We start from the raw sequence: 18,042 nt of genomic DNA, 5'->3' as shown, positions 1-18,042 counted from the left end.
GTAATTGATTTACTTATTATTTTTATCTCTTCTATATTATGATTGCATTGAACTGCTGATGCTAAGTTAACAAATTTCACATCACATGCCAGTGATAATAACTCTGATTAAGAATAATTTGCTCCAGGTAAATTTAGTATACTGCCATGTAGTTGTTAAAAAAAGGCCTTGTATATTTTCCCACAATTAAAAATATATAACCACAAAACTTGTAGGTGAGATTGCATATGTGAAGTAGGCAATAGTTCAATTTGACCTTTTTAGCAAAATGATAAGTTTCCTTCAGATGAAAGGTCATTCATCAGAAAAGTTAATTTGCTTTTTCTCTTTCCCCTAAAAATGCCTGAACAGCTGAGTATTTCCAGCATTATGCTTTTATTGCAGACTTTCAGCAACCAATCTTTCCTTTTCAATTTTCTTAACATCGTTGTGCTGATGGTATATTCAAATGAAAAGGAAGCAATAATAGAATGACACTCAATCCCATCTCACAAACAAAATACAAACTCCATGGAATATTTCACAGGATCTTTATTGGCTGTGGTATCCTCATTAATATCACCACAGATCTGCAACTTAAAGCTCCCGGTGTCTCATGAACAGTGTAACGTAATAAAACACTCATTCCATGCTCTGATTTGTACAATAAAATCAACTCACTTTCAAACCAATTAGTCACTGTCAAGTATCAACATTTCAGACTCAATGTACAAGGGATGCTTCACCCTAATCAGCATTTCTGCCTTGCACTTGCACAACTCTTCATTTTTAAATAAAAAAAATGGATTTTCAGTTTTAGATTTTCAAAATATTCAAAATTCAAAAAGTCTTGAATTATGTGAAATGAAATATTCCTATTTTCCAAAAACATGGGGATGGTATAAAGCAAAACACTGCCCTCACTTTCAGATTAGGGTTCAAAAATTAAAGTCCACATGGATACTTCAGGAGAAGCTTCTCTACCTCCTTAATCCAAACATAATCTTGATCTGTAGATAATATTCCTCTTTCTATTTACTCTCAAACAAACACAAGTACACACATCATCATCTCTCTCTTGGCAAATCAGTAAAGCATTTATCAAGATTTAACAAATTAAAGAATGGACAAAAAAAGCTGGTGCAAAATACATAGTAAAAATGATGGCACTATATTTCTCTGATGTCACTGGATTGAGATAGATACTTTAAAAAAAAAACTTTACACAACAGATGTCACCTCAAATATCATTTTGAATGTTAAAACATCCATTATTTAAATCAGATGAATTGCTGACTACAAAATTGTAACTATTGCCATCTTGTTCAATGAAATCCAATTATAGCTATTAGATTTAGATATAATATGGTGCTATATTTAGAATTTCATAAAGGCGCAGTGGGGTTTCTCAATGTGATAGAGAAAGTTAACATCTTACATTTTGTCATAAAATACAACTACCTGGAAAAAAAATCTATTTTTTGCACCAATTTTGTTAAAACATTTATTTTTTTAAATTAAATAGGCTGTACAATTTGGAAAACCTTTCTCCCATATCTACTATTCAAGTGCAACATCCACCAGCATCTCGCTAGTTTGACCCATAGTCAGATTAACAGTGGATTTGTTCTGACTTTATGTATACTTAATGTTAAAACTCTTGATCCAATACTTCCCCCCACCAAAGGGTTTGCGCAGAGGCTTTCCTTGGAGGGAGTCATGATAGCCTATAACCACAACCTCAAAATGAGCAATATACTGTGCATGGAATTTCCTACTGATGTAATGTAAATTGAATATTTCTGTAATTCCTTGTGTATTATCATTAAAGGCACGCAATATCCTTCTGAACAGCTGAGATAGCACCAACAACACACACACCCCAGACACATTCACAAAAAAAAAACCTCAAACTCCACACACAGCATGTGTTAACTGGAAATTACAAAGCTATAGCCTGGCAACTGCTTTCAAAAGGTCTGATTTATTCTTTAAAACTGCTTGGTTAGGTCAAAGGCCTTACTAACACTGCCAGGCAAGTCATTTCAAAATGCTCTATACAACTTGAGTCTTACAAAGATCAGGTTTTTAAAAAAAATTCAATGGAGCATTTTATTTTAAACTTTACTTCTCCCTCCAATACTGTTTTGTGGTATCTAAACAATTGCTCTGTTAAGATAAGGCCACTTCTGTTCTCCCATAAAAACCCTAATACAGAACATGTGCAACAGCACCAGCAGCATAGATAAAAAGGACCACTGCCATCAAAAGAGTTCAAGCTTGATTAGCAATGTATAAAAATAGCATCAGCAAAAAAAAAAGGGGAAGAAACGAAAGCACAATAGCACACAGCTCTCACACTACTGGCTCATTGCCAGTTCATGTACAACAAGTTAGAAATACAAGAAGAACTTTATAAATCAGAGATCTAAATTGAAAATCTGTAAGTGCCATTTAAATTATCATTAAAAATGAGATTAAAATGGAGTTTTCTTTTGCTTGGTGAACACAAGCTCCAACAGTCATGCACTTCGATTGGATTATTGATGCTCGAGCTCCTCGTCATGTTGTGATCGGTCTATCAGCAGCAGAGAAACAATTGTTCTCATTGTTACAGAACACTTTTCTCTCTCTACTCTCTCAACAGCTCCACTGTTTGTCAGCTCTCTTCCCCCAAATGTCTGAGGCAGACTGCATTGATGAATGTCACCGGAACTCATAGATCGGAGTGCTGTGTTCAGGGACATGTGTCAGATTTAAAGACTGATACCTGTTAAACAAAAGCAATAATTCAATCAAAAATTAAGATTCAAACCTATACATATACAATTTAAAAAATGTGGAAGAATAAGATGAGGGAAAACTATCAGCTGGGGCCCATGCTTACAATCTTCCAAGCCTGATTGAAAATTTTAATGTCTGAAATTAGGTTGTGTCAGTATACATTTATAGACAATAGGTGCAGAAGTAGACCATTCGGCCCTTCGAGCCTGCACCGCCATTTTGAGATCATGGCTGATCATCTACTATCAATACCCGGTTCCTGCCTTGTCCCCATATCCCTTGATTCCCCTATCCATAAGATACCTATCTAGCTCCTTCTTGAAAGCATCCAGAGAATTGACCTCCACTACCTTCCGAGGCAGTGCATTCCAGACCCCCACACTCTCTGGGAGAAGAAGTTTTTCCTTAACTCTGTCCTAAATGACCTACCCCTTATTCTCAAACCATGCCCTCTGGTACTGGACTCTCCCAGCATCTGGAACATATTTCCTGCCTCTATCCTGTCCAATCCCTTAATAATCTTATATGTTTCAATCAGATCCCCTCTCAATCTCCTTAATTCCAGCGTGTACAAGCCCAGTCTCTCTAACCTCTCTGCGTAAGACAGTCCAGACATCCCAGGAATTAACCTCGTGAATCTACGCTGCACTTCCTCTACAGCCAGGATGTCCTTCCTTAACCCTGGAGACCAAAACTGTACACAATACTCCAGGTGTGGTCTCACCAGGGCTCTGTACAAATGCAAGAGGATTTCCTTGCTCTTGTACTCAATTCCCTTTGTAATAAAGGCCAACATTCCATTAGCCTTCTTCACTGCCTGCTGCACTTGCTCATTCACCTTCAGTGACTGATGAACAAGGACTCCTAGATCTCTTTGTATTTCTCCCTTACCTAACTCTACACCATTCAGATAATAATCTGCCTTCCTGTTCTTACTCCCAAAGTGGATAACCTCACACTTATTCACATTAAACATCATCTGCCAAGTATCTGCCCACTCATTCAGCCTATCCAAGTCACCCTGAATTCTCCTAACATCCTCATCACATGTCACACTGCCCCCCCAGCTTAGTATCATCAGCAAATTTGCTGATGTTATTCTCAATGCCTTCATCCAAATCGTTGACGTAAATGGTAAACAGCTCTGGTCCCAATACCGAGCCCTGTGGCACCCCACTAGTCACCACCTGCCATTCTGAGAAACACCCATTCACCGCTACCCTTTGCTTTCTATCTGCCAAATAGTTTTCTATCCATGTCAATGTCTTCCCCCCCGATGCCCTGAGCTTTGATTTTACCCACCAATCTCCTATGTGGGACCTTATCAAATGCCTTCTGAAAATCGAGGTATACTACATCCACTGGATCTCCCCCGTCTAACTTCCTGGTTACATCCTCGAAAAACTCCAACAGATTAGTCAAGCATGATTTACCCTTGGTAAATCCATGCTGGCTCGGCCCAATCCTATCACTGCTATCTAGATATGCCACTATTTCATCCTTAATAATGGACTCTAGCATCTTCCCCACCACCGATGTCAGGCTGACAGGTCGATAGTTCTCTGTTTTCTCCCTCCCTCCTTTCTTAAAAAGTGGGATAACATTAGCCATTCTCCAATCCTCAGGAACTGATCCTGAATCTAAGGAACATTGGAAAATGATTACCAATGCATCCGCAATTTCCAGGGCCACCTCCTTTAGTACCCTAGGATGCAGACCATCTGGACCTGGGGATTTGTCAGCCTTCAGTCCCATCAGTCTTCTCATCACCGTTTCCTTCCTAATGTCAATCTGTTTCATTTCCTCTGTTACCCTTTGTCCTTGGCCCATCCATACATCTGGGAGATTGCTTGTGTCTTCCTTACTGAAAACAGATCTAAAGTACTCATTAAATTCTTCAGCCATTTCTCTGTTTCCCATAATAATTTCACCCAATTCATTCTTCAAGGGTCCAACATTGTTCTTAACTATCTTCTTTCTCTTCACATACCTAAAAAAGCTTTTGCTATCTTCCTTTATATTCCTGGCTAGCTTGCATTTGTACCTCATTTTTTCTCCCCGTATTGCCTTTTTAGTTAAGTTCTGTTGTTCCTTAAAAACTTCCCAATCATCTGTCCTCCCACTCACCTTAGCTGTCATACTTCCTTTTTTTAAAAAAAAATGCTATGCAATCTCTGACTTCCTTTGTCAACTACTATGGCCCCTTTCCCCCCTCTGAATCCTTCCTTCTCTGGGGGATGAACTGATTTTGCACCTTGTGCATTATTCCCAAGAATACCTGCCATTGCTGTTCCACTGTCTTTTCTGCTAGGCTATCCATCCAGTCAACTTTGGCCAGCTCCTCCCTCATGGCTCCATAGTTTCCCCTGTTCAACTGCAACACTGACACCTCCGAGCTGCCCTTATCCTTCTCAAATTGCAGATAAAAACTTATCATATTATGATCACTACCTCCTAATGGCTCCTTTACTGCAAGATCGCTTATCAAATCCTGTTCATTACATAACACTAAATCCAGAATAGCTTTGTCCCTGGTCGGCTCTCGTACAAGCTGCTCCAAGAAAGCATCCCATAGGCACTCTACAAACTCCCTATCCTGGGGTCCAGCACCAACCTGATTCTCCCAGTTCACCTGCATGTTGAAATCCCCCATAACTACTGTGACATTACCTTTGCCACATGCCAATGTTAACTCCCTATTCAACTTGCACCCAATATCCATGCTACTGTTTGGTGGCCTGTAGACAACACCCATTTGGGTCCTTTTGCCCTTACTGTTCCTCAGTTCTATCCACACAGACTCTACTTCTCCTGACCCTATGTCCCCTCTTGTAAAGGACTGAATCTCATACCTCTCCAACAGGGCCACCCCACCCCCTCTGCCCACACTTGTGTCCCTACGATAGCACCTAGTTAACTACTGATTGCGTGATCTAAATACTTGCATAGTCCCACATGGATAAAGGATCAGCAGTGTCCATTACATTTAATGTCTTCACCACAGATGGGGCAGAAATTGAAAAATAGAATGAGCAACGATTCTTGTTCGGTTGTATTATTTAATGTTCAGCTTCTCAAACATTTACGGTGATTACTTGCATTTTGTCATATAGTTCATACAACTAATGTTATTTCTCACTTTAATATTTCACTTTTACCAATAAATTTTCAATGATAGTTTATGGCAAGTACATACATATATCTGAAAAGAATCTGACTCTGAATCAATAAAGTATGTCTGTCTGTATATGAAACAACATAAACATGATGTCATCACACAAATTACAATATTGTAGCCAATAGTGAGACTTGATTGCAGGAGGGATAGGACTGGAAGCTCAATATTCTGAGGTTCCATTGTTTTAGATGCGACAGAATAGGAGGAGGGGTGTCATTATTAGTCAGGGAAAATATCATGGCAGTACTCAGTCAGGAAAGACCAGAGAACTCATCCAGTGAGGCAGTATGGGTGGAACTGAGGGATAAGAAAGGTATGATTACATTAAGGGGGCTATATTATAAAACCACCCAACAGTCCGCAGGATTTAGAGGAACAAATTTGTAGAGAGATTGCAGACTGTTGCAAGAAACACAAGGTAATTGCTGTAGGTGGTTTTAACTTTCCACATGTTGACTGGGACTCCCATACTGTAAAAAGTCTACATGGGAGAGAGTATGTCAAACACATTCAGAAAAGATTCTTTAATCAGTACATAGGAAACCCAATGAGAAAGCGTCCGATACTTGATCTCCTATTAGGGAATGACAGGACAGGTGACAGAAGATTGTGTAGGAGAACACTTTGCATCTAGTGATCATAACGCATCGGTTTCAAAGTAAATACGGGAAAAGGTAGATCTGGTCCATGGTTGAGATTCTAAATTGGAGAAAGGCCAATTTTGATGTTATCAGAAAGCATCTGGCAAGTGTGATTGGGACAGGCTGTTTTCTGGCAAAGGTGTACTTGGTTAAGTGGTATGCCTTCAAAAGTGGAAGTTTTAGAGTACAAAGCTTGCTTGCATCAGAATGAAAGGCAAAGATAACACACACAAAATGCTGGAGCAACTCAGCAGGCCAGGCACCAACAATAGAAAAGTTGACATTTCAGGCCTAATCCCTTCATCAGTTCTGAACGGGCAAGGCAAAGGAAAATCTTAAGAGATTCTACAGATATATTAAGAGCAAAAGGATTACAAGCGATAAAATTGGTCGTCAGGAAGGTAAGAATAGTAATCTATGCAGGGAGCCAAAAACGGAGGAGAACATAAATGGATTTACTCAGGAGACAGACATAGTCTACAGATTAAGATTAGCAGTTTCTGAGATAATCAAACTACCCCTTCTGGCAGCAACAATCATTCCATAATCAGTCACTTAGATTACATTTCTTCCATGTTCTGATGTTAGGTCTGAACAACTGAACCTCTTGACCACATCTGCATGCTTTTATGCATTGAGGTACTGCTACATGATTGGTTGAGATTTGCATTAACAAGCCGTACAAAGTGTACCTAATAAAGTGGCACTGCGTGTATATGGATTATATGAAAGCATTTAAGAGATGTAGAATAAAAATTATAAAATAAGCAAAAAATCAAAAGCAATTAAGTGGCAGGGGACAGAAAGTGGTTAGAGGAAGAAAATACAAGAGGAATGGTCTCCAACTGGGAAGATGTAACAAGTGGTGGACAAGGCTTTTATCTTATTCATTGATACATTACAAATAGGAATTAAAAAAAAATTAAATTTGCACAAAACATTGTTAGGGGACAGCAATTTGTGTTAACTGGAATGGAATATTATAAAAATAATAAGTAGGAACCATTGAATCGGAATGGAGTTCAGGGAAGGAAATGTGAAGCCATCCATTTCAAATCCAAGAAAGATCTAATATTTTTGTATACACTTTAGAAAACATATATAGATAATTATTTTTTAATATAGCAAAACACCCCAAGGAGTGTCACAGCAAGTCATAGATATCTGGGCTGATATCCAAAAACTTTGTCAGAGGAAGTTTGAAGGAGTATCTTAAAAAAAAGACAGATGTACAGAATGAAGAGCCTTACAGACAGATTCTACACCTTAGACTATCAATACTGGAGTGACTGAAGCAAGAACTGAAAAAAAAAAGAGAAATTTAAAGATTTGAGAGTTATAAGAAATTACTGGGACAAAGTTAAGTGTGAAAGATTTCATCTGCTTTAATGAATTAATTTTTGGGCACCGTATCTACTGAGAAGCTATTCTTGCTAGATACAAGCAGTTGAATGAATTTTGGATTGCTCTAAGTATGATGCACTTTTCCCCCTTATGAGTGGGAGTGGTAGTCTGAAAAGATTGACCTAAAAGAGGACCAAGTAGGTTGCTCGAAGGATGGTCTAATTAACAGTTAAAACTGCACAGAGTGCCTGTCAACCAGTCAATAAATGGGTTGAAAATAGAAACAAGACCAACATAGATAAAAGTGGTGCCATTTTCTGCAATGCAAGGGTGTCTGCCCTGGGATAGTACTCAGGCTGCAGAGGCTCCCCTCTTTCCTGCAAATGCCTGCAAGAAAATTAACTTAAAAGGTAGTTTATGGTGACATGCCTAATTTGATAATAAATTTCCTCTGAGCCAGCTCATCTACTTGAATGCCACTGAGACCATGCAACAGAAGTGACACCCTTAGACCTTGCAAATAATAAGACCAGAGTGAATGCAGAAGAACCTGCCTAGCATCACTGTGTCTCACCATACCTTTAGATTTGTACTTTTTCTGTTTACATCACTGATGAAGATGCTGGGCTGGGACATACTGGTCGGCTAGTCAATAGTTCTAAACTATGGTACATATTAAAATATGTAGATTCTATGTCTGCACACTGTTGTCTAAGCAAGGAATGGACTGGATGTCAGATGTGCACAAGCATCCAACACTGCACCCCATCTCTGGAGTCATCATGGAGTCTGAGCAGTTGCACAGGATGAGTCAAGGGAATAGATATACTTAGCATCTAGATGCCATCGTCAGGCATCTAATGAAGCTCCATTCAGTTAAGGGTAACCACCTCTAATCTAAAAGTTTATATTCATCTTCATGTTTTTGTTTCATTCAGTTTCTGTCTTATATCCTCAATTAAAAGTTTAATGTTACTTATAAATTTTAAAAAATTACTTTTAAACACTGAGGTGTTCTTACAGAACACATTAAAAACAGTGAGAGAATGTGGATAGGACATTATCTTCAACTCCATTTGTGGAGACTACCTTCCATAACAATGGCAATGGCACCAGCTGGATGCCACCAGAAAATGTAAATGCAGCTACTGAGCTACTGCAGAGGGCAATGGTGAAATGTCAATATTTTGGGGCTTATGCAAGGAAAAGAAAAGGAGTGGTTAATTTATAATGAGTATATTTAAAAGCATATAAAATCTTGCATAATCCAAACACCTTATAGATTAGTAAAAAAAATCATTGTGCACCATCACCTGGCCACAGCCTGCAACTGCATGGGGTCTAAAATCATTCTTAAAGTAACCTGCTGTACTAACTGGAAATTCCAATTAATAATGTGAAACATTCACAGAAATGCATAATAGGATTGTTAGCAAAACACTTGAAGGGGTTTTTTGAGGCATCCTTACAACAGGTTGGCAAATGCAGTTCAATTATTCATCTAGGTTAGTTAGAGTAAAGAGGATATTCCCTGATTGAAGGAATGTATCATTTAGTGTTCTGTAGTGATTTATCCCATATATTATTCTATTTCACTACATACTAAATAATTTAGAAATAGAAGACTGATTTTCCTACTAGCAAGTGACACTGAGTAACATAGTAGGATGGGAACATCAAGGATACAGATTAGATGATTCATTTGGCTATCCCAAGTCACTCTTCCAAAGAACAGTTTCTTTTTATATTCAATTATGGCAATGAACAATCTTTTAGCATTTCTGGTGTAGTGTATTTCTACAAATGCCAAGATTAGTACATAATACCATTTAAGAGATCATACTTCCCATTCATCTGATATCCTTGACCTTCTTGCTAGTAAGTAAGTGTCAGAATATCCTAGGAATAACAATGCATTTTCTAAGCGGAAAATTGCATTTACAACAGTGTACTCCTGATGGGATGGTGAAGTATCAAATAAAGCTTTTTCCTGGATCGTGTCAACCTTCTTTGTGCAAGCACAATGGGCTGAGAAGTATGATCTCCCCCTTCCATAATTCTACAATAGTTGGAATTCAAAAGCAGTAGTCACCCATTTTGGATAAAAAGAGTATTTTTGAAAAGTGATGCTGCAGAGGAACATTTAGGAATCCACCTACAAATTCTTTTAGTATAGTTGACAAGCAGAGAGAGCAAATCAAAGAAACTGGAATGCATTTGGAATTAACATTCAATATTATATTTAAGGTACAGATGGATACGTTAATTGAAATGTTTAAAGTGAAAAAATACCATGACAGATCTTCTCTGTCGAAAATTATTTCATGTTGGCAATTTCAACCAAGGGAATACTTTAAAATTAGAACGAGGGCAATCCGCAATGAAATCAAGAAAACTTTTTCAGAAAAGTTTATTTTCTCCTTCAAGGAGTAAATGAAGGAGGAGTAAATAAAACTGGGTACAAATAATCCAAAATAAGTCAGGCCAAGGAGCCAAAATATTTTGTTTTATCATGTAATCAAGGATTATATCAATAATTTCTGCAAACTGAAATAAAATATTAAAGATGTTTAAATTGAAATGTTTGCAAGTTTCTCTCACCATTCGGAACTCCTGTGATAGTAATAGCCCTCTATTGAAGCTGTGGATTTTTGGAAGCAAATGTAATAAAAGCCTGCAAAGGAAGCACCGCTGATGTCTTTGATTGTGTGATCAGGGACCAGAAATTGTTCCTGTTGGAAAAGAAAAAAAAAACTTGGTACAATTAAATCAATTTATAGAAGTAACCTTTAAAAAATACTCTGTAAACTAAATCCAAATTTAGTTCCAAATATATGAAACCTATTGGGAATCTTGTAATTGGTCAACATAAATACCGTAAACCAAAACAACTGCATTAGCCAAAAAGGCTTGTTTATAAAAAGAGGCACGATACTCTTTGAACACAATGCAGAACTGAACAACATGGAGTCACTTGCTTAGAATGATGCAAGTAAAATACCTGAAAAGCAGTATGCTTCTTACATAGGTACGCCGTGAAGAAATGTAACTAGCACAGAATATCCTATCGTACAGAATATCCTCACATAATAAACACTGCTTAACAGAGAGGAAACATTACATAACTCTTCCCATTTGAACAGATAAGATACAAAGGAGAAACAGGTAAAGCCTGCAGCAAGAAACAAGATTTAATTTGATTAAATGATTACAAATTGCTCAGATATAGAGGGGACAAAATGCTTGATGAGTGCAAAAACAAAATTATATCAGTTTTATATTCTAGATAATGCAAGTAAACTGAATACTAAATAGAAGTACAGCAGACAACTTTAATTGATGATTGAATACCTGGATATTTTCAGCATACCTGCAGGCATGAAAAAAATAACCAAATTTATGAAAAAGTGTTTATAACTTACGTTTGTCCAAGGTGAAAAAAAGGAGGAAAAATGTTAAAGCTTTGCTCAAAGCAAACCTTTCGAGGTATTAATCTTTTTTTGCATCCCAACGTATCTTTAAGATATCCCAAAGCACTTTACAAGAAATAGAATATTTTACAAATCCCAATTTTTTAAAAACAAAAATGAACAGTTCATGTAGTAGATTGTTAAAAAAGGTCACTTTAGTTATATTGTAACAACTGTGCCACAAAGTTAGACAGATGAATTCATGCTTGCTCCAGAAACGTCACACACGCTGACAGATTAGTGCAGTATCACAGGGTATGCTGAGCAGCAGATGTTCCTCAACCACGCTGCTTTTTGTCTGCACAAATTGATTTCCACATTTACCAACGATGCAACAGCAACTACATTTAAAAAGCCACTTCAGTTTGAGGACTTTGAGATTGTGAAAAGTGCTGCATAAATTCTAGCCTATACATCTTGGCCTCTCTTGCACTTGCACAATTTCAACTGATTTAGTTTGTAGCTTTTATTGATAGGTACTTTTTTTTGTTCCTCTTGAATATAAATGACCCCATATCCCCAAATCTCACCCCACAATATTGACAGAGCTGACTCATCAACTCAAACTCTTCCCTCCAATTTCCACAGATTATTTCACCTTCAGAAGTCATAATAAATTCTATTAACATTGCCAATCATATCAGTTAATTTTCCTCATGCATCTACTCAGGTTAGTGAAGCAACTTAGGAGCCCATTGCTCTCAAGTCAAAGTTACTTAATTCAAATATTAAAATTAATCTTGGCATTAAATTCACATTTTACTTTTTAAAAAAAAACTGTTGAATACATGTTAATGGAGGATTTACATTTTAAAACTACTTTCAAATTAACTGGGAGTACAGAAATTATTGCACTAACTTTTTGGAGTGCTTTAAGGAAGCCTCACATTTCTGTCCTTTCTTTGAAACTACTCTAGTGACTTGCCAAGATACCCAAGATTAGTAGTTTTCATAAAATGATCTCAATTTAAACTAATTCTGTAAAATATTGCCATTATGCACTTGGGTAGTAATTGTAATTTTTAAATAATTTTGTTGGAAAACAAAATCTGAGGAATTTTTAATATATATAAAATTCTAATAAATTATCTTGCTCAGCTAACAAGGAATGAAATAATCAGTTGTGAAGGAAGTCAAATTTTAGACCAAAGTCACCAGTATCAAATTGGTTCCGTTTATTTTTGAACTGGGAAAACATTACATAGGAGAACCAAGCTGTAGGTGAGCCCTCCTAAAGAGCATGCCTATTCTGTAGGGAAAGAAATCTAGAATGGGAGATCTCTATAAAGCTGTCTAAAAGACTGGGAAAGGCAAGGGCAATAATTTGAGTTATAAGCTAATTCCATTATAGACTTGCTCTCACTACCATCTGTTTATTATCCAATTTAAAGTGGTACAAGTTCATTTCTCAATTTAAAAAAAACTAAATATGTATTTTAAAAAATCTTAAACCCAAACCCTTCTCAAAAAATATAAGATGAGCTACTTTCAAAGGTTATCCTGAATTTCTTTCTTCAGGAGTTGTGTTTCATGTGTCCACTGTCCTCATATTAAAATGAACTTTGGACAAATGGTAGAAAGCATCATGAATAGAACAGAATTTTCCCCTCTGAGTGACTTGCGTTTCAAAGGCAATAAGTACAGACTGTTAACTTGTACACTTACTGTGTTGGCAGCCCTTGCGCACGGAAGATACTTTGAGGTCCTGTGTTTCGGGATCACAATCATGGAGGGAAGTTGCTGTGCATCAGTTGGTAGAGGCAGGCATGGCATCCACGTCGTGGAGCAGATGTAGGCGGGACTAAAAAGAGGTGTTGAAATGTATTTGAGTCGGAGGATTTTTATGGAGCAGTTGCAGAAGGATGAAGTCAAAACATTAATGAGCTCAATATCTTGGAAATCCTTGTCAGGTTCAGGCAGTTTGGAGAAAATTTAAATCTGTTTATGTTGCGATGAAAAAAAAAACAAAAAAAAAATTCACCGTTCCTCTGCACCAGCATTTATTTTTCTTGGTGCACATGTGGCAGTCATGGGATAGTTGTGTCCCGAAAGAATGGTTTTGGAGGACTTTCCCTCCTTCCCAATTGAGAAATGCCTTGCCTCTGGATGCCAGCTTGTTCCACTCTCTTTTCACTCCCCTCCTCCTGCCCTATTGTCCAAATAATAAATGTGACCCAAGTGGAAATGGTAGGACTCAAATTTATTTGGATGCAAAAAAAACAGTAGTGGCTAAGAGCAGACTTTGACTTTCAACACAAGTGATTCCTTGCTAAAAATACTTAGTGTTCAGAGTTATTAAAATGTGGTCAAAATAAAAAGTTACTATGCAATTAAAATGCATTCCAGGTCAACTATATACTTCAAATTTATAGCCCTTTATATATCAAGCCCTTAGTAAAATTCATTTTATAAAGTGCCAACTTTAGATGAATCATACACATCTACTTGAAGAGGCAAACACCCAGCACTTCCCTTTCGAAGAACAAAGTTCTTCTGGTGCTCGAGTCAAGATCCACCATCATCAAATCATTGCAAGCATCTTGCTGTGTGCAAATTGCTTGTTATATATAACTACAAAAGGCTGTGAAGTGCTTTGGGATATAGAACATAGAACTTAGAACAACACAGCACAGTACAGGCCCTTCGGCATATGCTGTGGACATAAAAGGTATTATTTAGAGGCAAGTTTTCCTTTCCATGTAAGCACTTAGAAATTACACTTTCTATTTTTGAGGTGCTCCTGGATAAATTTCCAACCTCCAATTCATTTTAAAATGAATCCAAACTCAGGTTGGAGGAACAACACCTTATATACCGGCTGGGTAGCCTCCAACCTGATGGCATGAACATTGACTTCTCTAACTTCCGTTAATGCCCCTCCTCCCCTTCTTACTCCATCCCTGACATATTTAGTTGTTTGCCTGTTCTCCATCTCCCTCTGGTGCTTCCCCCCCCCCCTTTCTCCTAAGGCCTCCCGTCCCACGATCCTTTCCCTTCTCCAGCTCTGTATCACTTTCACCAATCACCTTTCCAGATCTTAGCTTCATCCCACCCCCTCCGGTCTTCTCCTATCATTTCGCATTTCCCCCTCCCCCCACTACTTTCAAATCTCTTACTACCTTTCCTTTCGGTTAGTCCTGACGAAGGGTCTCGGCCCGAAACGTCAACAGCGCTTCTCCCTATAGATGCTGCCTGGCCTGCTGTGTTCCACCAGCATTTTGTGTGTGTTGTTGTTTGAATTTCCAGCATCTGCAGATTTCCTCGTGTTTGACTACTCTTATCAACTCTTTTTTGACTGACTCTGGAATCTTGGATATTTGGAGATTTCTACACCCTAAGGACAAAGAGTTTTCATTCTTCTCATATGTTCATCATTCTTATTCGAGAATTGATTACTTTTTTATTGACTCTCATTTTATTCCATCTGTAATTGATTGTAATTATGACATTATTGCCATTATTGATCATGCTCCAATGAAACTTTCTATCAAATTAATGGATACAGCTCCTAGTATTAGACAATGACGATTTGGTTCTACTCTGCTTCAAGATTCGGACTTTGTTAAATTTGTGAAGCAACAGATTGATTTCTTCTTTTCAACTAATACCATGGAAGAAATTTCCAGCGGGACACTTTATGACAGTTTTAAAGCATATATACGTGGACAGATTATCTCCTATTCTGTTGGTTTGAGAAAACGTATTAAGAATGAATCTCTCCTATTGGTTGATAAGATCAAAGAAATTGATAAGAAATATTCTATCACTCCTAGTAAGGAGCTTTATTAACAAAGAGTTGAGCTTCAAATGGAACACAGCTTATTACTTACATCCTCGACTGAAAATCAATTAATGAAAACCAGAAGTGTGTGTTTATATACACAGTGATAAATCGGTCAAATTATTAGCTAACCAATTGAAAACTGCCTCGGTTAAATGTCAAATTATCAAGATTCGTAAACAGGATGATTTGACAGTTAATCACGATGAGATAAACAAATCTTTTCAGGAATTTTATACCCCTCTGTACCACTCTGAATTTCCTCATGATCCCAATACTATGCATGATTTTTTAGGGAAATTGAATTTTCCAAAACTATCACCTGAAGAACATTTAACATTAGAAACTCCTATTACAGATGCAGAAATAAAAGGTGTCATTTCCTCAATGAATTCTGGCAAACCACCAGGTCCAGACGGGTATACAGTAGAATTTTTCCATTTTTTTTCTTCTACTCTTTCTCCTTGGTTATGTTGGGTTTTTGAAGCAGCAATTAGATTAGGTAAATTACCACAATCATTTTATAGAGCTTCTATCACTTTAATTCTAAAGGAGGACAAAGATCCTACTGATTGTGCATCCTAAAGACCGATATCCCTGTTGAATGTAGATTCTAAGATTTTTTCCAAGATATTGGCGACTAGGTTAGAGAAGGTATTACCTCAAATTATCTCTGTGGACCAAACTGGATTTATCAAAAACCGTTATTCATCTTTTAACATCAGGAGATTAATGAATATTGTTTATACTCCTTCACGTAGTACTCCAGAATATGTCATTTCATTAGATGCTGAGAAAGCATTTGATAGAGTTGAATGGCCATATTTATTTACTGTGCTTGAGAAATTTAATTTTAGTCCGACATTTATATCTTGGATTAAATTGATATATCACACCCCAGTAGTCTCGGTTCTTACTAATATTCAAAGATCTCCCTTTTTTCGCCTATTTCGGGGTACTAGGCAAGGTTGTCCTCCTAGTCCATTACTATTTAATACTGCCCTGGAACCTTTAGCAACTGCTATTCGAGAATCACCTAATATTCTTGGTATTACTCGCAGGAATGAGATACATAAGTTATTATATGCAGACGATTTATTATACATTTCTAATCCTGAGAAATCCATTCCCACAGTTCTATCCTTGTTGGCTCTGTTTAGTAATTTTTCTGGTTAAAAATTGAACTTTAATAAGAGTGAACTGTTTCCCCTAAATATGCTGGTTCCAATTTATGGAAGTTTCCCTTTTAGATTGGTTGCCGATTACTTTATATATTTAGGGGTTAAATACACAAAAAAGCATAAGGATTTATTTAAGGCTAATTTCTACCTTTAATCGATCAGATTAAGCATTTGTTCACTAAATGGTCACCATTGTCTCTGTCACTGATAGGTCGGATCGATGCTATTAAGATGATTATTTTACCTAAATTTTATTTATTTATTTATATATACATATACACACACACACACACACACATATACATATACACACATATATATACATATACATATATACATACACACACATACTTCAAGCGGTACTAATTTTTATTCTGAAAACCTTTTTTGATAATGTTGATTCTAAAATTTCTTCATATACGTGGCAGAATAAAAATCCTAGGTTAGGTAAAAGATACTTACAGAAGTCTAAAAAGGAGGGTGGACTGGCTTTGCTGAATTTTAGATTTTATTATTGGGCAATTAATATCCCAATATATGAAATTTTGGTTATGGGACTTGGATATAACTTCAAGTCCTCACCAGGTAAATTTGGAAACCAAATCTGTACAAGGGTTTTCATTGGGTTCTATTTTAGGGACTTCTCTTCCCTTTGCTTTTCCTAAATTGCATAAACAAATGGATAATCTGATAGTTAAATACACTTTACAAATATGGTTTCAATTTCAGAAATTCTTTGGGTTGAATCAATTTATTCTAGCTACTCCTATTATATGTAATTTCTTTTATTCATTCCTCTATTATGGACCAAGCCTATTTAACTTGGAAAACTAAAGGTATATTACGATTTTCTGATTTATTTTTAGATAATTGTTTCAGGTCTTTTGAACAATTATCTAATAAATATAATTTGCCCACAACACTGTGCTTCCTACCTTCCCGAATCTGAATTCTATGGGTATTTTGGAAATTTTTTTAGATTTAAATCTTTTTCAGAAAGGTGTAATAGCAACTGTTTACAATATAATTATGAAAATACGTTCAGATGTATCTTATAAAATTAAGAATAATTGGGAAAGGGAACTTAAATTTACTTTACCTATTGAAAAATGGGAAAAAAAAATTCTTCAATTAGTTAATTCATTCTCTATATGTTCCAAACATTCGTTGATACAGTTTAAATTTGTGCACAGGGCCCATATGTCCAAGGATAAATTAGCTCGTTATTATTCCCATATAAATCCTATATGTGACAGACGTCATTCTGAGGTAGCCTCTCTAACTCATATGTTTTGGTCATATCCGTCTTTGAAAAAATACTGGAAAGATATCTTCGATATTATTTCAACAGTATTGAGTATTGATTGACAACCTCATCCTATCACCACAATTTTTGGTCTACCAATGATGGAGCCAATTCATTTAATCCCCTCAGCTCGTTGGATGATTGCATTTCTTACATTAATGGCTAAAAGTTCTATTTTGTTGAATTGGAAAGAGATTAATCCCCCTACCACATTTCATTGGTTTTCTCAAACTATGTTATGTTTAAACTTGGAAAAAATTAGAAGCATTATATATGATCCTTCTATTAAATTTGAAAAGACTTGGAGACCATTTATTCAATATTTTCATATGATGTATTTTGACCTTTTCCAAACCTATCTTTTTTTTCCTTCTGGTT

The 18,042-nt window shown here is 36.6% G+C and overlaps 1 protein-coding gene across 1 annotated transcript in view; it reads right to left on the bottom strand.

Moving 5' to 3' along the window:
• Window positions 1-514: 514 nt before the first annotated feature.
• Window positions 515-18,042, bottom strand: part of gid4 (GID complex subunit 4 homolog) — a 37,467-nt gene continuing 19,939 nt past the window's right edge. Inside the window, exons 5-6 of the mRNA XM_073060848.1 lie at window positions 10,528-10,658; window positions 515-2,749 (exon numbers count right to left, since the gene is read on the bottom strand). Coding sequence (XP_072916949.1) covers window positions 2,686-2,749; window positions 10,528-10,658 — 195 coding nt within the window. The 3' untranslated portion in view covers window positions 515-2,685. The remainder of the gene's footprint in view (window positions 2,750-10,527; window positions 10,659-18,042) is intronic.

The sequence above is a fragment of the Hemitrygon akajei genome, chromosome 11 (assembly GCF_048418815.1).
Source record: "Hemitrygon akajei chromosome 11, sHemAka1.3, whole genome shotgun sequence".
Taxonomy (NCBI): domain Eukaryota; kingdom Metazoa; phylum Chordata; class Chondrichthyes; order Myliobatiformes; family Dasyatidae; genus Hemitrygon; species Hemitrygon akajei.
Note: the sequence above shows the minus strand (reverse complement) of the source record. Positions and strands in the feature narration are given on the sequence as shown.